General features: G+C 36.6%; 1 protein-coding gene across 1 annotated transcript in view; it reads left to right on the top strand.

Annotated features, from left to right (window-relative positions):
- LOC127738417 (uncharacterized) overlaps positions 1-23183 on the top strand; it is a 175977-nt gene that overhangs the window by 106112 nt on the left and 46682 nt on the right. Inside the window, exons 79-89 of the mRNA XM_052249661.1 lie at positions 931-4943; positions 5196-5370; positions 6254-6709; positions 8266-8499; positions 8683-9044; positions 9585-9942; positions 10985-11281; positions 12050-18268; positions 18909-19042; positions 22026-22206; positions 22579-22856. Of these exons, the coding sequence (XP_052105621.1) occupies positions 931-4943; positions 5196-5370; positions 6254-6709; positions 8266-8499; positions 8683-9044; positions 9585-9942; positions 10985-11281; positions 12050-18268; positions 18909-19042; positions 22026-22206; positions 22579-22856 (12707 nt within the window). The remainder of the gene's footprint in view (positions 1-930; positions 4944-5195; positions 5371-6253; positions 6710-8265; positions 8500-8682; positions 9045-9584; positions 9943-10984; positions 11282-12049; positions 18269-18908; positions 19043-22025; positions 22207-22578; positions 22857-23183) is intronic.

The following is a 23183-nucleotide window of genomic DNA, read 5'->3' as shown; positions in this document are numbered from 1 at the left end:
ATGATAACCCCATTTAAAAAAAAATATAAAGACTCTTATAACCACAACTCAGTCTCTACATTTTATGTGTTTCATAGAAACAACCTTGCTAGGTATCCACTTCAGGGGTTCTATAAAAAAAATAAAATAGCCAAAATACCGAACTACAAGGAAAATTCAAAACGGATATATTTTGCACATTTTTATAATAACTGTCTTTTCATATTTTATATCAAAATTAAATCATTTAATTTTGTGTCTATTCACCTTACACTTTTCTGTGTACATATCTTACAAAATATTGGAATTTTTGCACAACATTTAGCTTGTAAACAAGCTTAGTAACCTTTACTTTTTTATAAAATTTAAAAATAGCTGAATTTAAATGTCATTTTGGCAAAGTAGTTAAACTTCTTATTTATGGTCAATGTTCCCAAACTTCCTTTAGACATGAGCTAGAAATTCAGACCTATTTATTAGTCCAGTAATATTCAGTTCAATTTAGGTTAAAAAGTTGTCTATTCAGACACTTATTGGTGAACATATTCTAAAAGATATAAGGAATGCAATACTTGAAATAACTCCTTACAGTATCAAATCTTTAAAGATTATAATGCCCACAATTTAGCAAAGAAGGGATGTTGTATTTTCAATGTCCATCAAGGACTCTTTTCAAAAATGTCTTCCCATTTTGTGTTATTAAAACCAGCAAACTTTTGAATCAACATGATTTCCAAATTTCCCCAGATATAAAAATGATGACTCCCTTGTTCTTTTGTCCTGAATAACAACAAAGATATCAAAAATATTATTTGTCATACATACCAGGTTAAAGCAAAATATTATTTTCATGGGTCTTGACATTTAGTTTTGACTTTGTTTGTCTGTCTATATATTTCAGTAAAGAGAAAAAAAAACGGATTCAGAAGTACATATTAAGTTTTTTTACAGGATACTCTCACAGTGATATAGAGGGAGAAACGACAAAACTAACCCTGGATAAGATTGATGGTGACAACACTGCCACACTGTATGTTAAACATCAACAGATTCTGAAAGCTGAAGTAGTGGATGGTGTCCTGACTAACTTTATAACAAAGATCAATATTAACTTGGGAGAACATGCCACTCTTCATGTGCCGAATAATATGACAGTGAGTGGCTGTACTGTTGACCTTAGTGGCATGGTTACCTTCAACAACCTGGTTGTAGAAAGTGGAGGAGAGGTGATCCTGAATCCCACCTCAATGACAGCCAGTTACACAGATAGTGGTTATGACATCAGTACTTCTGAAGCAGGAGTATACACACTAAACTATCTTGCATTGAAGGCTGGATCAACTTTCAGTCCATCTGTTGGATTACAGCTGGTTGCAGTAACTGTTGAGATTAAAAGGAACATTGTATTTTATGCAGATTTTGCTGATTTGAAAGTTGGTACCTTGACAATGGAGAGGGGAGCTGAGATCAATGTTGGAGGAGTAGGATTAAGTGATGATGCAGTTCCAGCAACAGCTCATGGGACAGGTCTCAATGGTGGAGCTTATGCCAGTGAAGGTGGAGTTGGAGAAAATATAACAATAGATCAAGCAGCTACACCTTATGGTTCTATCTACCAAACACTTCTACCAGGAAGCAATGGTGGGAATGGGGGTAAAGGTGCTGGTTATATCTCCATTCAAGCTGATGTATTTACCCTGAATGGCAACCTCCGTGCCAATGGTGGTAGTTCTGACACTGGAGGAGGAGGAAGTGGTGGAAGTATCTATGTCAACACTATCTCCTTGTTCAGAGGTTTTGGATTGATAGAAAGTAATGGAGGGGACACAACTAACTCTGCTGCAGGTGGTGGTAGTGGTGGTAGAATTGCAGTTTATACAGAAAATGATGAATTCTCGAGTGAAGGTACCTACCGGGCAAAGGGAGGGGAATCTCCAGCAACAAATGGACGAGGAGGACCTGGGTCAATTTACACTGGTGTTGGCAGTGGTAAAAATCTTGTAGAAACATTGACAGTAGATAATGAGAATGAACAGCTGAACTTTTACTTAACTTTGAGTGAATCTATTCATGATATTACATTTGATTACTTGAATGCCAAAACTTATGCCAAGCTTCAAATGATTGAAGACGAAAATCAGAGAACTCTTGACATTAACAGCGTGGTTGGAGATGAAACTGGATTGATCAGAATACGTCAAAATCAGATTGGTACCCTGGACAGATCTTCAGCAGATTCTCTCATTTCTAAACTACAGGTTAATCTTGAACTTTATAATGGTGGTGAGTTTATTTTATCTGAGACAACAACTATACTAGGTAAAGCATCAACAGCTTTAGATTTAGATGGTGTCATGACAGGAGTTGTTAATTTGATCCTTGGGCCCGAAAGGCATATGAGAATGGGATCCAATGCTAAAATTGTTGCATCTTCTGGTTCTACATCTACTGCAAGGGTCTCATTTGGATATCTACAACTTGATCCAGGTAGTACTTTAGACTTTGATGAAAATACTGGAGCTGAAATGTTAGTTGGAACCTTGAGTGTTAAATACAAGTCCAAGATAACAGCAGATTATTTTGATATTTCATGTACCACTTTGAACATAGAATTGGAAGGTGCTATGTCAGCTGCAAGTACTAATCGTCCTGATTCAGAATCTATAGATACAGACCTTGGTAAGGCTGTAGGGTATGGTGGAGCAGGCCATTCAGGAATAGGAGGAGGAAATTCTACATCTTCAGGCGATTCCTATGGATCTATTTATAGACCGAACAATCCTGGCAGTCGTCCACGAGACAATGGAGGTAGAGGAGGAGGTAAGATCCATCTTCAAGCTGGATACCTTGTGTACAACGATGGTGAGATCTCTGTCAATGGTAGTGATTCTGATTATGGTGGAGGTAGTGGTGGTAGTATCTGGATACAGACATATTCATATGATGGGTACGGTACATATTCTGCCTGTGGAGGTAGCAGCACTGGTCAGTATGGTGCAGGATCCGCTGGAAGGATTGCAATTATATCTACAACCCAGATGACCTTTGAAGGGATTTATTTAGCATTTGGTGGAGATGCTGATTCTCCTGCGAATACAGGAGCTGCTGGATCAGTATATCTAGAGGACAAAAGAAAAGGTGTAGCCTTTAGAAGGCTCCAACTTGACAATGCTGGAAGATCTATTGAGAAATATTCCACCATTGAAGAAGATTCCCAAACTGACTTTTATTTCGAAGAACTCCAACTTATGAATCAGGCTAGTTTACACATAAGGGACACAGGAACGGCAATATTTACAGATGTCAGACAACTAATTGGCGACCGCAGTGGACTCTTACATATTCATGCAAATCAACGCTATGTTGCTGAATATGAAGAAGGGGTGCGACAAGCTTTCACATCAGGAATCAATATTATTATTGATGAGGAAGGGGAGATAATTCTTCCAACTAATACCTATGTATATGGCACTGGTGTCACCTTCTCAACTTACCCAGAGCACCGATCAGTACAAATATTTGGACGAATTACTGGTGTTTCTAATTTCATCTGTGGCTTTGAGACAGTTGTGTACATTGGAGAGAATGGTCATACTGCAATGTTAGGAGACGGGACGTACACTGATAAAGGTAAAACTTATCTTAAAAAGGATGATGATGGTAAAACAACTTTTGGATCTGTTGACCTCAGAGCTTTGTCTGGTATCAAGTATGCTCCTGATGTACCAATGCTTAGCAGTGTTGGACGTATTGATTGTCGATATAACTCATTCATTTCTGCTGAAAGTATATTCATCAATACAAGTACATTGAATGTAGAAGCAGGATCAGAGATTACTGTATCAGCAACAGACAGACCACTTGATACCCTTGATGAAATGACTGGAAGAGGAATTGACTTTGTTGTAAACACTTCAGATGTAGCCACTGGTGGAGGACATGGTAGTGCAGGAGGGGGGATATACAACCAGACTGATAAAACAGTAATCCTAGAAGGAGGAGATTATCATGGGGGTCTCTATACACCATTATCTAGAGGTAGTGCTGGAGGTGATGGTCTAGAAGGAGTAGGTGGAAAAGGTGGAGGTGTAATAGAACTAAATGTGGGCACAGAACTGTATATAGATGGTGAAATTAAGGCAGATGGTTCCAAGGGAGAATCTATGACTGGTGGAGGAAGTGGTGGTAGTATTTATATCAAATCCAATGATCTGGAAGGACATGGGAAAATCAGTGTTGGCGGTGGTGATGGTGGCTGTGGTGGCTCAGGTGGTAGGATTTCTCTAAACCTGGATACAGAAATCAACTTTAATGGAAAATACAATCCTCTGGGTGGTGCTGGTCAGCAAGGCTATATGTCAGATGGAGGTCCTGGTGGGGTCTACATTAAAGATATCAGAAATAGTCGTACTTATGAACAACTTCATCTAGACAACAACAAGCGCACATGGGACCACTACTTTATTTTGGATGAGCCAGGGAAAACTGACTACTTCTTCAATGATGTGTACATGTATAATAATGTGTCTCTCCAACTAAAAGATGGGGACAGTGTTTCTAGGGTACTTGATGTTGATAAATTTTATGGTGACAAAACAAGTCGTTTTCATTTGAAAGGGGATCATGTTGCTTATTTGGAATATGTCCAGTCCTTAACAAAAACACCAATTAATTTATGGGTGGATGAGGGAGGAACAGCTTACCTATCCAGACTAGTCTACATGCTTGGACTAGGAGAAATAGCTTTTCGATGGAATGGTGAAATTATTGGCACACGTCATCTGAGAATTGTTCCTGGTAGAATGATCAGCATTGGACAGATGGCAAGAACAAGTTTTGTAGAGAATGGTGTAAAGACTGAAGGTGTAGCTGGTTGGTTTAGATTTGCATCATTAGAGGAAGGTGCTGAGGCTGTAATGGTTTTACCACCTCCCATGGGACTTAAACTGACTGTCGGAACTATCGTATGTATATTATTTTGTACTTTGCTAAAAGAGACAGGATTCAATAAGGGCCTTATGTGACATAATTTTTCAGTACAGTTTTTACTATTAAATTCAAGATTTTCTTCTATGTTTTTTTTTTTTTAAAGTTGAGCTAATACAATTATTATCTATATGGACAACACTTCTAATAAAGATATTAATATCTTACTTGATTCTTGCACTTTGGTATTGCTGTACATGGAAATAATGAATGTTGCTGTCTTCTAACAGGATATAAAATATGGTGCAGAATTCAGAGCTGATACATTTGATATAGAAGCCACAAACTTTTATGTAGAACCGTTGGCTAGATTCCTATGTACAGGCACGGCTTCTACAACAACTGGTTCCCCAACACAACTGTATTCTGGTGCAGGACATGGTTCACAAGGGGGAGGTCATAGTGGTTAGTATGATATTTGAATTGATGTTGTTCAACACAAAATATATCTGTACAGGTCAGATACGCAAATATTTTGTGCTCATTTACTGATTCTACGTAACATGGTCAATTGTAACATATTGTTTTGGTAAATATCAATTTGGTATGAAACTTACACTTTATAAATTATAAAAAAAACCTGACTTATCACCTTTGTGCCTTGTATTAAATTTTTTTAAGTATATCAGTATGATTAATGAGTAGGATATGGGGCAAATACCAACAGGTAGCAAACTAATGATGGAAGTGCAAGAAAAAGTAGAAAATGTAATTAATACTTTCAATTTGAAAATAACATGTGCAGGTCATTTTGAAGGTATAGTAGTGTCAAATTCTACTTACTATTATCTTATTAATTTGAGTTTGAATATAGCTATTATTTGGTTCATTGTACATGCCAAATAAGGTATGCTGATTGCATGAATGTAAATTGCAAAATAAGTTAAAAACTTTTCTGAACTTTTTACATACTTTACTTCTTTTAACAGAAATAATGAATCTAAATTTATTGTAAGAAGTTTATAATTATGCTTCACACATGGCAAGTTTGACTGATTTAATCAATGTAAAGATTTTTTTCAAAATTAGTATCAATCAAATTTTTTTATGGTTGACCAAATTAGAAATTAAATTTCCATTCTCATTGCAGAGTCTCAAAATCCTCTTGGATTGAAATGTTTCAGGTTTGGTAATACCAGCTCCTTTTATAGCTTACCATACAGTAGGAGTTTTGCTCATTGTTGAAGTCAGTACGAGACGACCCAATCAGTAATATTCCAAGAAATACTATTTTTTAATATGTTTGTCGTTTTGAGATATTTTTAAGATACTTCTGTTACAATTTCAGTTGAAATACCAACAACAACAACCACAACCACTGAAGAACCAACAACAACTGAACCTGAAATAACTACCATGAAGGAAATATCAACCACAACTACAGTTACAACAGTCTGTACCTCCGTAACATCATGTGATAATACAACTAGCTGTGAGAATTCTACAGAGTGTGAACAGCCAGTTGTCTGTACTTACAACTATCAGTGTGAAAATACAACCGTGTGTGATAACGGAACAGAGTGTGAAAACATAACACAATGTATGAATACAACCCAGTGTGATGATATAACCTATAACTGTATGAATTCTACCTGTTGTCAGACTATTACCACTTGTGATGAAGTTGAATTGAATGAAACAGTTGCTAAAACAACAGTGGGATTGACATATCCAGCCAATTTCACCACAAGGACTACACCCATTCCAACAACTACGACTATTATAACAACAACGCCAGAACCTGGTAAGAAAATACAATCATTCTTATTTACATTCAATAGTCTTCAGTGATCTCTTCAATTAAGAATTGAATGCTTCTTTTTATACGGCCGTTTACGGGACGTATTATGGTATACCGTTGACCGTCTGTCCGTCCATTCGTCGTCAACATGTCAGACATTAACTCAAAAATGCTTTAACCAATATACATGAAACTTTGGTGAATTGTTTATATCTATTGATGGGAGCTCCCTTTTGTTTTTTATAAATTTCGGATTTACCGTTTTCGAGTTTTGGGGTTTTATTCATTAAAAAGGGGTGATTTTCCAGTTTGTGGACAATAACTCAAAAACAATTTCACCAATTTGCAAGAAACTTTGGTGAATTGTTTATTTCTATTGACATGAGCTCCCTTTTGATTTTTATAAATTTTAGACCATGCGTTTCCGATTTATGGGGTTTTATTCATTACAAAAAGGGGGACTTTCCAGTTTTCAGACAATAACTCAAAATGCTTTCAGCATTTTTTATGAAACTTTGGTGAATTGTTTATATCTATTCAGTATTGATGTAAGCTCCCTTTAGAATTTTATAAATTTTAGATTTTACATTTCCGAGTTATGGGGTTTTATTAAAATAGGGGGGATTTTCCAGTTTTTGGACAATAACTCAAAAACAATTTCACCAATTTGCAATAAACTTTGGTGCATTGTTTATTTCTATCAACATGAGCTCCCTTTAGATTTTTTAAAATTTTAGACTATATGTTTCCGATTTATGGGGTTTTATTCATTACCAAAAATGGGATTTTCCAGTTTTCGGACAATAACTCAAAAATGCTTTTAGCATTTTGAACCCTCTCCCTGGCTCTCAGCATTTTTTATGAAACTTTGGTAAATTGTTTATATCTATTGTTGTAAGCTCCCTTTTGATTTTTATAAATTTAAGATTTTACGTTTCCGAGTTATAAGATTTTATTCATAATAAAAGGGTTGATTTTCAAGTTTTTGGACAATATCCTTAAAGTGCTTAGAGCAGTTTTCATTAAACTTTGATGACTGATTTATATCTATTAAGATAACCCTCCTTTAGTTTTTTATAAATTTCTGATATAACATTGAGAAGTTATTGTTTGTTTATAGTCTGACAACAAATTTACTAAGTATTGCGCAACAGCACAGTGTATTGCACAACAGCAAGAAATCTTTAATTGAATATAAATTCAATTCATATAACCAATTTCAAGTTCTTTGACTACATTTATTCAGAAACCTATAATATGTCAAGTATTTAATTACAATCCAAATTCAGACCTGTAACAAGCTTAAATATTGTGTCCATTTTTGCCCCTAACTGTTCAGGGTTGGACCTCTGCGGGCGTATCCAGCTGTGCTCAGCGAAGCAGTTTATTGTAATTTTATCAGGGTATAAAAGCATTGACCAAAGATTCATTCTGTATGAAGCATGGAGGCAAAAAGAACAACTGTTGGTTTTTACATGTCATTTGTTTCTTTTCAATACTTGTATGAAATATATTTTAACATAGACAGTATAGTATATTTAAGATTTTTAATCCTTCAGTATTTGATGTCACCATATCTGGAGGATCAGGCTATGGTTCCTTGTATGAGCCAACAGAAACAGGGAGCCAGGGTGGAGCTGGTATCAGTAATGTAGAAGGTGGGAAGGGTGGTGGTAGAGCTAAGATAACAGTGGGAACCCTGATGGTCCTGGATGGATCTATAGAGGCTGATGGTGATGATGGTAGTAACCTTAGTGGAGGTGGCAGTGGTGGATCTGTTTGGATAATTACAAGTTGGTTCATTAAATTAGTATATTAAACCATTAGCCTAATTTTCTTTAATTCAGAGGTTGATTTTCATTTATTTCAGTTTTAATTATTTGTTATACTTACATTTAAGAATAGTTAAATGTTGAATATAACATGAAATTTCCTTTTTTTAGAAGTATTTACTTAATATGGTAATTCATTATCAGGTGAACTAAGAGGTCATGGTCTGGTATCTGCTAATGGAGGTCAAGGTCATTCAACAAGTGGAGGCGGATCTGGAGGACGTATTGCTGTGCACACATCCACATACAATGAGTATGGTGGAGAACTTCTAGCCTATGGAGAAACAGGAACATACTATGGTGACCGTGGAGGTCCAGGCACAGTCTTTGTTGAGGATGAGATTGCAGAGTTTGTTTATGAAAGCAAGCTGTATCTGGATGGAAGAATGTTGGCTGTTCCTAAACCAGTTGTCGTCAACCACCGAAATCCCAGACATGCATCAGATAATGAGACTTTGGATAATAATGCTGATCTTAACTTTGATCATCTCATGTTGAATAACATGGTAAATAAATGAACAAAAAATTTATAATGAATAAAATGATAAGTAGGATCAACTTTATTATAACAGTCAAATAATAACTCCAGTTAATCAAAGTAGACATCTAGTGGTTACTTCATTATCTTTTAAGAATGAAAGAATGGTTTAAACTATACTATGAACTGATATAAGGGATTTATATTTTTGCAACAAGTCCTGTAAATTATGGTTCCTTTTTTGGAAGAATTTACCAGTTGTAACACTTTTATTCAAATTAATTTTGCACATAATCATTATGTCCTACTAGTAATTTTGCAATTCATTTTATTTTTTTAGTCATAAACGGCTTTCTTATCAGAAAGGTACTAAGCACAAAAACAAATAACAAAATTACAAAAAACACAAAGTACTGATGTAAGTATACTAACAAATAATGAAAGCTATTTATAAGCCCCATTTCAACCAATAGATAAACTATGTTCTCCCAGCCTAAACATGTTTTAAAATAACATTTTCATGAACATTTGGGATAAGAAATATAAACTTTGATTTATCATCTTTTAGGCCATGTTAGAAATTGCTGATGGAGGTATTGATATAGATGTTATTAATATTGGACTGGTATTGGGAGATATGTCAGGATTCATACACATCCAGAATGGTCAACAGTTCTATATAGAATTTGATGCCTACAGTGTTTTCAGATCATCTCCACCAAGTAACTTTATTGTCGACAATGGAGGGGAGATGTGGACATCCTCTGACCTCAGGTTGATTGGTATAGGTGATGTGACCCTTGACCTAGATGGACACTTGGCAGGAGCTATGAACTTGACACTGGAGGAAGGCAGAGTTGTAACAATAGCAAAAACTGCAACCAATAGTAGATGGATAGGAGGAGAATATGTTACACTAGAAGGGGGTAATTGACAACTGTGAAATTTTCACCCTCTATTTTTTTTTTTTTTTTTTGACGGAATTGGATTAATTTTAATTTCACTTATATGTGAAATAAACTTATTTGTTTAATAAAATAAACGACAATAAAGACAACAACACCCATCAATTACCGCATGGTAGGAGTTTATTCTGGTCGACATGTTTCGCCAACAAGCGTGGCGTCTTCAGGACAATATTACATATGAAATCAAACAGTGAAGTACAAATTTTGCGGTTGTGTGGTTCGCCGAAAGTAACGTAACAATAGAGGTTGTTATGACGACGTTATAGATATAAATAGAAAGTGAAAGTAAAATAAAATAAGAATCTAGTTAAGTTAAAAATGAAAGTTAGTCAATAAAGTCACTAACGATGTGGTTAGCTGCTATCCTTACACGTCTGTGTAGTTGTTCTCATGGAGGTTTCTAGTGATAATATTGTAGAAATGATGAAAGTAGATCATAAAATGTCAGTTCATTTCCAAATTGGACAACACCCCACTAGCCATCCCTTACCATTTGAATTTTTAACTTAACTAGATTCTTATTTTATTTTACTTTCACTTTCTATTTATATCTATAACGTCGTCATAACAACCTCTATTGTTACGTTACTTTCAGCGAACCACACAACTGCAAAATTTGTACTTCACTGTTTGATTTCATATGTAATATTGTCCTGAAGACGCCACACTTGTTGGCGAAACATGTCGACCAGAATAAACTCCTACCATGCGGTAATTGATGGGTGTTGTTGTCTTTATTGTCGTTTATTTTACTTATATAGTGAAAGACAACTGTGAATACCTTTCGGTATCCACCCACTATTACCCAACCGCATGATTACCACTTCAGGTGTTGGTTCACCTTGTTCAAATTCTTGTTTAATAAAAGTTAAATGGAAGAATTCATACCACAAAAAATGAAACTGCTGTTAATATTACCCTGTACACAGTATTGGAAAATGTTAAAGGTGTTTAACTTAAAGATTTGTTATGTTGTAAATGAAAAACCTTTTTGTTTTAGGCACCATTGCTTTTGGAAAGTTATCTCTACAAGCTGAAGCAGAAGTTATTCATGATGGTGTTTTGAACCTGGAGGTGTCTGATATAATGATGAGATATGCCTCCCACATTAATGCTGACAATATAACTATTGAGGTTGGTAGCCTACATATGGAGGGAGAGGCTAAGATCAACACAACTGGAAGGAGTGTGGTTTGGGAAGGACCAGGAGATGGTTGGATTGATAATGAAGGAGTCGGTGTTGGTGGAAGTCATGGTGGATTTGGTGGAGGAAACGTTGCTTCCAATTATTCAAATAGTAAGTAATATGTAAAGAAACTAATTTTATAAAGTTACAGTAATGTAGAAAAAATGAATGAAATTTGAAATTATTAATATTATTACATTACACACTGAAGAAGAAAATTACTTTAATGAAATCCAGAAATAATCTGCATTTAAACAAATAAGTATTGCAAATATTAATGAAAGAATATATGGGAAATATATCTACAAACCAATGACGCAAAAACCCAAGAGACATTTAGAGGTCAACTTACAATCTTCTAAAGTAGTCAGGTGTCCATACAATTTATCAAGCTCTAAATTAGCTGGAGTTTAGAAAAGTTGTGATTAAATGTAACAGACACTTTCAAAGATCTGTGATTAACATTTATTCCCTGAATCACAAATAACGTTAAGATATAAACAAATACAAATGTTGATGAGGTTCTGACTTGGGCTGGCAAATTATAGTAACTTGTTGCAGGTTTTCAACCCTCCCTCTTTAAAAATATTTATCAGTGGAATACTGAAAGGTACATAAAACAAAATACAATACAAATCAATACAAACAAAGCATGATCTAGTATAATACATAACAAAAACACAAGAGCAAGCAAACCAATAATGAACAAATCTATATTAAAGAAGGCTTCAAATTACTGAAAGCAAGTTTTAAATCTGCTGATATGAAATCATTCAGTGGCTTCACATCAAAGTAGATTTCATACAGCAATATTCTAAATAGCACAGGATGATATAAATGATGTTGTGGAATTCCCAGAATTTATGGTTTTATTTTCAGCTGAATGTTATGGATCATACAAGAAGCCACTACATCCAGGCAGTAAAGGAGGGGGAGCCAATGGAGCACAAGGAGGAGGAGTTATTAATATGAATGTGGCAAGATCACTGCATTTAGATGGATTACTTATGAGTCTTGGTGGCAATGCCACAGGAAGCAACAGTGGAGGTGGTAGTGGTGGCAGTATCCATGTCAAGGCAGTTAATTTCTCTGGACATGGTCAGGTGACAGCTGAGGGTGGAACAGGATATTATTGGGGATATGGAGGAGGAGGTGGCAGAATTGGGGTTCACATTTCTTATTTCAGGGAGTACACTGGTGATTACATAACCTTTGGCGGCTACAGCGGCTCAAAAAGGTCAGATGATGATTGCAATGGTGCAGGAGGTACATCCTACTTTACAGACTCCAACACTGGACTGACATCAAAAGAATTTGTTAACACATCTGAAGGTATTGTCTATAAAGATGGATTTGTCAAGCTGTATATTGACAATGACAATCGAAATCTCATCTCACCAGCAGTCATAACAACAGATGATGGAAACAATGAATTTGAATTTGACGAACTGGAGGCCAATAATCATGCTGTGCTACAGATGTATGGATCCTCATCAGAACTCGTGGTCCACAAATTTGATGGTGATAGAACAGGACTGATGCATATATTGTCAGGACAGGTCATTCATGTGGAGTATGTTGAATCAACTACAAGTTTCACTGTCGCACCAGTCAGCTACAAAATAGAAAGTGGAACAGAAGTGGTGTTACCATCCACTGTTATCATGTTAGGAACAAGATCTGAGATGGGAGGTTTACTCACCAATGTTCAGAATTTAACGATAGCTGAAGGAGCAGATGTTGAGTTCTATTCTACATCTCAGACTGCCTTGAGAGAAAATGGGTCATATGTTCACATGACTAAAAAAGGAAATATTAGTTTAACAATTTTCACTATTCAGCGAGGATCTGTTGCCCGATTTACTGTTTCTGAACATGAACTCACACTCCAAGTTATTGAACTGAACATCAAATTTGAAGGCAAAATGTACATGACTGATGGCACTATCTATTCGGATAATGGCAATATTGAAAGTAAGGCTATGCTTAGTGTAGACTTCATGGGTTATGAGGCACAGTCAGGTCTTGGAAATGCCACATCAAATTATGGAGCAGCTCATGGTGGCCATGGTGGAGCTACATATCCTGATACTGGTGGCATTCCTCATGATTCATTGTACAAACCTCTGCATCCAGGCAGCGGTGGTGGCAGTGGAAATAGTGGTGGAACAGGTGGTCGTGGCGGTGGATACTTAATTTGGTATGTTGGTGAAGTATTGTGGGTAGACGGAGAGATAACATTACAGGGAGAGAATGGTCAGGGTACCAGTGCAGGTGGAGGTAGTGGAGGTGGTCTGATACTAGATGTCATGAACTTTACTGGTTATGGACATATCGACCTGAGTGGAGGAAACGGCTCAGACTCTGGTGCTGGAGGTGGTGGTTCTGGCGGTCGCATGTCTATATTCATCCATTTTTTCAGAAGATATGCTGGACTACTGAACACAAGAGGTGGAATTGGAACTGGTGGAATGCCATCAGGAGCTGCTGGTACTGTGTACATTGAAGAAACAGATAGAGGACCAGATTATGAAGATTTCAAATATGACAAAGTGAGAAATGAAACTGTACGAGTTGGTAACCACCGTAGGATTGAGATTGATAATAATGACATTGATGAACATCTGTATGTAGACCACGGAGAACCATGGCTTTACTCATCTCTAAATGAAGGAGACACTGACAGTTATACATTTGATGAAATGGATCTTAGAGGTCATGCCAACTTAATCATTGATTACCCAGGGGCTTTTGATCCAGTGAAAGTCATTGTACATGAAATGCAGGGAGACTTAACAGGATTGATACATATCAGAATAGAACAGACTTTATATGTGGAAGTTGTGGAATCCATTTCAAATGAAACCTATGCACCTGTCAGCTTTAAGATTGATGCAGATTCAGAAGTTCTTTTCCCAGAAATGGTCAATCTTGTAGGCAGAAGGAACTGGTTTGCTGGCCTGATAACAGGAATACAAGAATTGTTCATCAGAAGAGGATCAGATGTGAGATTTTTCTCCACAGGTCATACTGCTTTACTTGAGAATGGTACCAGGGTGCAGGAAACTCAAAAAGGTAACTTTGAATGGTCCATACTAGAGGTAGGAAGGAACTCAAAAGCAAACTTCCAACAGATTGAAAATCCAATGACAATCGTATGTGCTGAATTTCTAGTTAAATATGAAGGCCTTCTCCTGATGAATCTTGCATTGATTAAATCCAGTTATGCCCATGTTGAAGCTGAAGGAGAGTTTAATCTTAATGCTGTTGGAAATCCTGCAGAGACTGGTTATGGAAAAGGTTGGACGGAAGGTTCAATTGGTTGGGGAGCTGGCCATGGAGGCTGGGGAGGAGGACCAGAACCAAATTTTGGTGGTATACCATACAATTCTGTCTTCAAACCAGGTAATGGGACTGCCTATCCAACCATGGAGTATGCTGGTAGTGGTGGAGGCAATGGAGGAGGAATTGGTGGGGCAGGTGGTGGATTCCTGGTCTGGGAAATTGGTTCCATATTAGAAATGAATGGAATTTTGTCTTTAGATGGAGAAGATGGAAATGGAGCAAATTCAGGAGGTGGAAGTGGTGGCAGTTTGTTGATCGAGGCTTTAAATATGACAGGACATGGTGAAGTCTTGGTTGCTGGTGGTAATGGTGTTGGTAGTGGTGGTGGTGGAGCAGGAGGAAGGATCGGTGTACACTGTGAATGGAGGTACTCCTATGGTGGAGAATATCACAATTATGGTGGTGATGGCGGAGGGTCATACTCCTCGTCCAGAGCTGGAGCTGCAGGAACTACATTTGTACAAGAAAATACAAGACCTATAGAATATAGAGCGAAGAAATATGACCCTGTGCATAACATGACATACTTTGATGTAGACTTTAAGTATGTACACACTGACAACTTACTGAAGTACAGTCCTGCTCCAACACTGATTAATGAAAACAAAACTGTCAACTATGTCTTCAATGAATCAGAAATAACTGGAAGCTCACGTCTCAAATTTTATCATCCAGATAATAATACAAGAGTAGATGTGGATATTCATTTATTTATAGGAGACAAAACTGGAATTTTGATTATTCAAAGTGCACAACATGTGAAAGTAGAAGTGACTGAGGCTATTCTAAACAAGACTGAAGCACCATGTGGGTTTGAATTACATGATGGAGGAGAAATAATAATGCCTGCTGAGACCCATTTACATGGAGCAAATAGTACCTTTGCTGGACTTATAACTGGAGTAGCTGAGTTATATGTAGAGGATGCAACTGACATTGAATTTCACTCCACAGCATATACGGCCTTGATTGAAAATGGCACATACTACAATGTTAAAGAACCAGGGAACTTTGCTTGGGACAATTTCATTGTAAAGAAAGGTGGAACTGTAGGATTTTTAAAAATAACAGATGTGATGCATATGTGGAACAGTGAAACAAGAGTCAAATATTTTGGAAATCTGTATATGAATGATGCTGTCATTGACTCTTCTTATGCCTGGATTGAAAGTGAAGGAATATTCCACCTAAATGGACATGGTCATGAACCTGAAGAGGGTTATGGAGCTGGTGTTACAATTAGTGGAGAAGGCTATGGGGCCAGTCACGGTGGTTATGGGGGAGGGGCTAACTCTTCATCATCAGCAGAACCTTATGGATCAGTGTATGACCCGGACCTGTTTGGTAGTGGAGGAGGAAATGGCAATGGAGTTGGTGGTAGTGGTGGTGGTATATTGCACTGGAACATCAGCCAGAGATTGGAACTAAATGGTTTACTAGCTTTACAAGGTACAGATGGTGTCTCTGGTAACAGTGGTGGTGGAAGCGGTGGCAGTGTCAACATGTTTACTACAAACTTCACAGGACACGGTGAGATTAATGTCCAGGGTGGTAATGGTGCTGGAACAATAGGAGGAGGAGGTGCTGGAGGAAGGATTGGTGTCCATTGTAGATACAGATATAGCTTTGGAGGGAAATTCACTAACCGGGGTGGTGATGGTGGAAGCAGCAATGTCCTGACTCATGGTGGTGCAGCTGGAACATCTTATGTTGAAAATAATTTCCGACCATTAGAATACAGAATCTTAAAACATCTCAAAGGAACTAATACCAGCTACTTCCAAGTTGACCATCGTTATGTCCATATTGATAATGTTGGAAACTTAGTTCCTGTTCCAACTATGATTATGGTTAATGAGACAACTGACTATGAATTTGATGAATTTGAAGTAACAGGATATTCAAGAGTGATATTTTATCATCCAGATAAACCTGTTGAAGTTATTATTCACGTGGTTAAAGGTGACAGAACTGGTCAGATACATATGAGATCTGACCAAACAGTGTATATTGAGTATATAGAATCACTCAGCAATGTAACAGAAGCCCCTGCTAGTTATATCATTGACTATGGTAGTGAGGTTATTTTCCCAACAGAAGTTCACATGCAGGGAACGAACACCACTATTGAAGGAATAATGACAGGTGTCCATCATATTTATGTGGAAGATGAAGCTGTAGTTAGTGTAACAGCTACCTCACAGACGGCTCTACTGGATAATGGCACATATGTGTTCATCTCGTCAGAAGGAAACTTCTCTCTTCCGACTATCAACATCAAACAGTCGGGAACTCTTGAATTTAGAAAGATTACAAATGATATGACAGTAACAGCTTCCTTTTTGGAAATCAAATATCAAGGTACAATGTTGATGAATCATGGTTATATTGATGCTGGAGAGGTGGACTTGGAACCAGAAGGGGAGATAAATCTAGATGGTAGGGGATATGAAGCAACGGAAGGTTTAGGTGTAGGAAGTAGTACTGCAGGAGGTAGTTATGGTGGTGTAGGAGGAGGAGCTGATGATTCTTACCCCCATGGGTCTCTGTTTTCACCAAAAGATCTTGGCAGTGGAGGTTCTGGAGGGAGCAGTGCTGGGTCTGGAGGAGGATATCTTCACATGAAGGTTGGAAGAAACATCCATGTGGATGGTGTCATTAGTGCCAATGGAACAGAAGCCACCAGTGGCAGCACTGGTGGTGGAAGTGGTGGCAGTTTATTTGTAGAGGCCTACAACATTTCTGGACATGGTATAATTGCTGTACATGGAGGTGATGGAAGTGGCACAGGTGGAGGAGGAAGTGGAGGTAGAGTGGCTCTACATGTTGGTTCTTTTAATTTGTATGGAGGGGCCTATCTTTCACGAGGAGGCAAAGGATCTAGTGATGGTGGACCGGGAACTATCTTCAAGTATGAATCACAGAGAGGTCCTACATATAGAGAACTGAAATATAATCCACGACTTAATAAGACTATGATTCAACCAGAGCATTCAAAATTATTAGTAGATAATGGTGACTTAACAACAGACAACCCAGCCATGGTAATGGAAAACAATAGTGTGTATTATGAATTTGATGAGGTTCAAGTGGAGGGATACTCATATGTGCACTTCTATCATCCTAAAGGAACTAAAAATCTAACTGTGATTATCCATGAACTTACAGGTAACAAGAAAGGTCTTGTTCGTATCCAGAAGCGACAACAAGTAATTGTTAACTATATAGAATCTACTCATACATACCTTGATGCTCCTTGTGGTTTCCATGTTGATATTGGAGGAGAACTAGTAATGCCAACTGACTTCATATTGACAACTGAAAGATTTATTCTTAGTGGAAGAATGGTTGGAGTAGAAAATCTTTACATAGAACGTAATGCAGAACTAACAATATCTGAACAAGCTCACACAAGCCAGATTAAATCTCTGGTCATGTGGTATACAGAAATGCCAGAGACTAGTTATGCTCCAGGGTTAATTGCTGTTGGAACTTTAGATGTGAAAAATCTAGGGAAAATAACTGTGACTATTGATCCTTTGATTCCAACATTCCAAGTAGGAAATCTAACTGTGAAGAATGGAGGTACTGTAGAAACTGACACTTTGAAGGTCACCTTAAATGCTACCATGATAACAGTAGAAAAAGGTGGAACTGTTACTGGTGATGGTCATGGCTATGGATTTGAGGAGGGTGATGGAGCAGGTATCAGATCTTCCCATGATTCATCTGGAGCTGGACATGGCAGTGCAGGTAAACAAAACATGATTGTTAAAGTGAAAGGACCTTTTTGGGGAGCTATTTTTTTTAAAAGAAATTAGTATTTTTCAGCTAAACATTATTTATTTGGGGATTTAAATGGATATAATTACAAGAAGAACACATAAAAAATGGAAACTTGGTATTTCTTGAAATTTTTTCAGAAGTTTGTGATAACAATTTTTCTACATCAACTCTTTGATAAAGTTCAATATTGTTATTCTGATTACTGTAAGTTCAGAAACTGTGTGTCCATTTACCATTGTATTTGTTGAACAATGGAAACAAATGCGAAATTAGTTATTGTGACATACAAATATGAATGTTTTTAAAAATTGAAGTGCAAGTAATTATTTATGTAAAACCCATTCTGTCCCCATTTTTGCTATTATAAAAAACTTTGCAAAAATTTCTGAATTTACTGTAATTCTAAATGTTGATTTCAGTTGTAAATATTTCTTTGTATGATTAAGTATACCCAGTTTATTGTATGATTCAGTTAGCGTGCAAATAACTTTTACTATTGAAATATTTTTGAATGCATCTTTTGTAAAAATTCAATTATAGTTTAAGTTGTTTTTTATGAATTTAACTAAAACAACATGATAAACTATCTTGAAAATTAAATGTTTAGGAGGCAGAAGTTATGACACAACCACAGTTGGCAATCAGTATGGATCAGTATTAACAGCATCTGAACCTGGAAGTGGAGGAGGTGGTACCAGTGGTGGAGCAGGTGGCAGTCATATCACTATCAATGTAGGGGAGGTAAGTCATCAGAACCTGGAAGTGGAGGAGGTGGTACCAGTGGTGGAGCATGTGGCAGTCATATCACTATCAATGTAGGGGAGGTAAGTCATCAGAACCTGGAAGTGGAGGAGGTGGTACCAGGGGTGGAGCAGATGGTAGTCATATCACTATCAATGTAGGAGAGGTAAGTCATCAGAACCTGTAAGTGGAGGTTATGTGACCAGTGGTAGAGGAGGTGGTCAGTCATCAGAACCAGGTTGATGAGGTGGTGTTAGTCTTTTATCAGTTTAGGGGTAGGTGAGGTAAGTCATCAGAACCAGGGAGTTGAAAGGATTGGACCAGCTGTAGAATAGATGGTAGTTGTATTATCATCAGTGTATGGGAGGTAAGTCATCAGTATAAGTGAGCACTACATCTTGTTAATAAGTGAGGACTACATCTTGTCTTTTTCATAATGAAGTTTTGAATTCTTTCCAAACGTACAGAAATATGTCTCAAGCAAAAGTATTTGTATGTGTGACCGTGTCCTATGACCCAGCCTCCCAACCAACATGGCCACCATGGCTAAAAATAGAACATAGGGTTAAAATGCAAGTTTTGTCTATTATTTTGAAAACTGTTATGAATAGAAAAAATCTGACTGGAGCAAAAATGTTCAGAATGTTGAGCTCTACCTATTGTCCAAATAAGTTAAAATTGTGAAATGACTTCTAATTGGAGTTATTGCCCTTTAATGACAAATTTTACCATTTTTTTCAATTTTGCCTATTATCTTGAAAACTATAATAGATACAGAAAAACATCAAATTGCAAAAATTATGTGCAAGATAAGTTTTACAAATAAGTTCACATTGTCGAAATCGTCAGCCGACTCCTTATTAGAGTTATTGCCCTTTGATGATGATTTTTACCAATTTTTTTGCGTTTTTGCCTTGTATCTTAAAAATTGTTATAGATAGATAGAAACCTCTAAATAAGCAAAAATGATCAGCAAGACAAGATCTACAATTAAGACAATATAGAGGAAATCGTCCATCGTCTTCTTGGAATTATTGCCCTTTAATGACAATTTTTGTCTTGCCTTGACGGAGTCAAAAAGCGAGACATAGGTATGTTGTTTCCGGCGACGGCGGCGTCAACAATGTATTAGTTTGTGATTAAGTCTAGTTCATGGTGAACCACTAGTGGTAGGTCAATGATATTTGGTATGCAGTTGTATTAGCATTGGCACATCTCATTACCATGGAGATTATTTGGCCCTGCCCCCTCAGTCAAGGTCTATTGACTTTGAAACTTTTCATAGTTAACATGTATTAGTTTGTGATTAGGTCAATTTATTGGGAACCACTAGTGGTAGGTCAATGCTATTTGTTATGCAGTTGTATAAGCATTGGCATATCTCATTTCCATGGAGAATATTTGGTATCGCCCCCTCAGTCATGGTCTATAGACTTTGAAAATATTGCTAAGTTTACATGTATTAGTTTGTGATTAGATCAGTTTAGGATGAACTGCTAATGTTAAGTCATTGATATTTGGTATGCAAATTTATTGGAATTTGCAAGTATCGTTTCCATGGAGATTATATAGCCCCACCCCTGATCATGGTTCATTGACTTTGAAACTTTTACATAGTTTACAAGTTAATGTTTGTGTTTAGGTTTGTTTAAAGGGAAAGACTTATAATAAGTCAATGGTATTTGGTATGCAGTTGTATTAGCATTGGCACATCTCATTCCATGGAGATTGTTTAGCCATGTACCTTCAGTCAAGGTTCATCGACTTTGAATATTTGCATTACTTACATGTTAAAGTATTGCAATTTTAATTTCAACATTTGCATTATCAAAATTACAAAAAGGCGAGACATATCTCTGTGATAACAGTTTATTATCATTTTTTGGGGATTTTGCTTTACATGATAAAAATTATAATAGATAAATAAACACTTTATATCACAAAAATGATCACCAAAGCAAGATCTACTAACAAGTCGCATTTCGCTGATATAGGTAGTACGCTGTCACTCTTTATAGGAGTGATTTCCCAGCCTCTTAAATAAGGATTTTTTTACCCTCTTTTTGTGTTTTGAGCAAAAACTAATGAAGATAGAGAGAAGCTAAACAGACTAAATGATCAGCAGTACAAGATCAACAAAACAGAGATTTTTGTCATGAATTCTATTCTCGTCTACAATGTTGGAGAGTGGCCTTTGTTGAATATGCACATAGACCAAGGTGAGCGACACAGGCTCTTTACAGACTCTAGTTTTAATTTATTTTATTGTGCCCCTGCGACAAAATGTCGAGGGGCATATTAATTTACCCCTGTCCGTCTGTCCGTCCGTCCGTCCTTCCTTCTGTCCGTCCTTCCAGATTAGGATAAATTGTTTGTCCGGCTATATTCTCCTACAGTTTTGGAGGTACAACTTTAATATTCTGTATGATGTTCATACACATAATGGAGGTGTGCATGGCCACAGGGATTTGATTTCTTTTAAATATTCTGAAAATGACTAGGTAGTTGGACTTAGTCATTTTTTTGGTACAAACTGCATAAAGAGATCATGGTTTGTCTGGCTATCTCCTCCTACAGTTTTGGAGATACAGCTTTAATATTTTGTAGGATGTTCAAACACATAATGGAGATGTGCATGGCCACGGGATTTTGATTTTTCTTTTTTCAAATATTCTGAAAATGACAGGTAGTTGGACTAAGTCATTTTTTTGGTCAGGTGGGGGCATCATTTGTGTCTTACAGACACCATAACAATTTCAAGTTGTATGCCAACATCACTGTTTGTCAAATCTAAAATATGTGGAACTATACTGGTGCATATGGCAGAGCAGAAAAGGGGGGGGGGGGGGGATTGTCCATATCTAGTTTAATTTTAATCATTAAGTTTTGTGAAATTTTCATATTTAGGACAATTAAAAGAGTTGGGATGATGTTGAAAAGTTTGGTTAAAAGTGACTCAATACATTGGAAATTATTTTTGCAGACCCTACATTTGGATGGTAGTATATCTGTGGGTGGAGAGAATGGACTGGCAAGTACATTTAATTCTGGAGGTGGTAGTGGTGGCAGTGTGATGATAACAGCTTACAGTCTCAGAGGGTATGGTCAGTGTACAGCTAATGGTGGTCAAGCTTTCTCTGGTACAATGAGTAGTGAATTTTATGGTAAGTTTTATAATAGCAGTTAATGAAGTGATTAATGCCTCTGCAAGATATAATTTAAATGAAAGTAAGAGATAATTTTCTCAATAAAAAGGTATTTGATATTTTCATGAAATTATCCAAACTTTTGTTTGGTTTTAATCTTGTTTTCATTGGTTTATCAATTTTTGTATCAATTGAAAAAAACAGAAATTGGCAAAGTTGTTAAATATTGTCAAGAATACTTTGAAAATTGCATTAATTTTTATCTAAAAAAATGAAGATGTTATTGTTTTCAAAAAAGTTGAAATTTAATAAGGTTCATTTGAAATTATAAGAGAAAACAAAAGATTTAAAGAAAAAAATTAAATGCCCAAAAAAAATGTATATTTTCAGCAAATGGAGGTGGTTCAGGAGGAAGAATAGCCATATACTTGTCAGAATACATGTTGTTTAATGGAGATCTAGTGGCTACAGGTGGCAATGCTTACTACCCTGGTGGTCCGGGTACTGTCTATGTTCAGTCACATGTTGCTGACAACATGCACAAGGAGTTATGGATAGATAACTTAGGCAGAGGTGATGAAAACAGCTGTGATTACCGCACAGAGATAGACAATATTGACCTAGATGTGATCCACATGGAGAACAGAGCTTGTGCAGTACCTACTAATGTAAGTTATAAACAGTAATATCCAAGAGATTGTACATACTCAGTAGTAAACTCATCATAGATACCAAGCTTAAAATTTTGTATGCCAGAAACACATTTCATCTACAAAAGACTCATCAGTGACGCTCGAATAAAGAAAGTTAAAACGCCAAATTAAGTGCGTGACTGTGCTAGCAGCTGTAAGTTAGGTATCATAATTTGTGAGGAAATTCAATTCTACAGAAGACAGGTTGGAGTTTGAAAATTCTTGTATTGGAAACAGTTTGTAAAGCAAATTCTGAATTGAAGTTTAAAGTAAGACAGATTTCTTTGTAAATATATTTATTAT

The sequence above is a fragment of the Mytilus californianus genome, unplaced genomic scaffold, assembly GCF_021869535.1.
Source record: "Mytilus californianus isolate M0D057914Y unplaced genomic scaffold, xbMytCali1.0.p SCAF_1, whole genome shotgun sequence".
In the NCBI taxonomy this organism is placed as follows: domain Eukaryota; kingdom Metazoa; phylum Mollusca; class Bivalvia; order Mytilida; family Mytilidae; genus Mytilus; species Mytilus californianus.
This window is presented reverse-complemented; position numbering and strand designations above follow the sequence as displayed.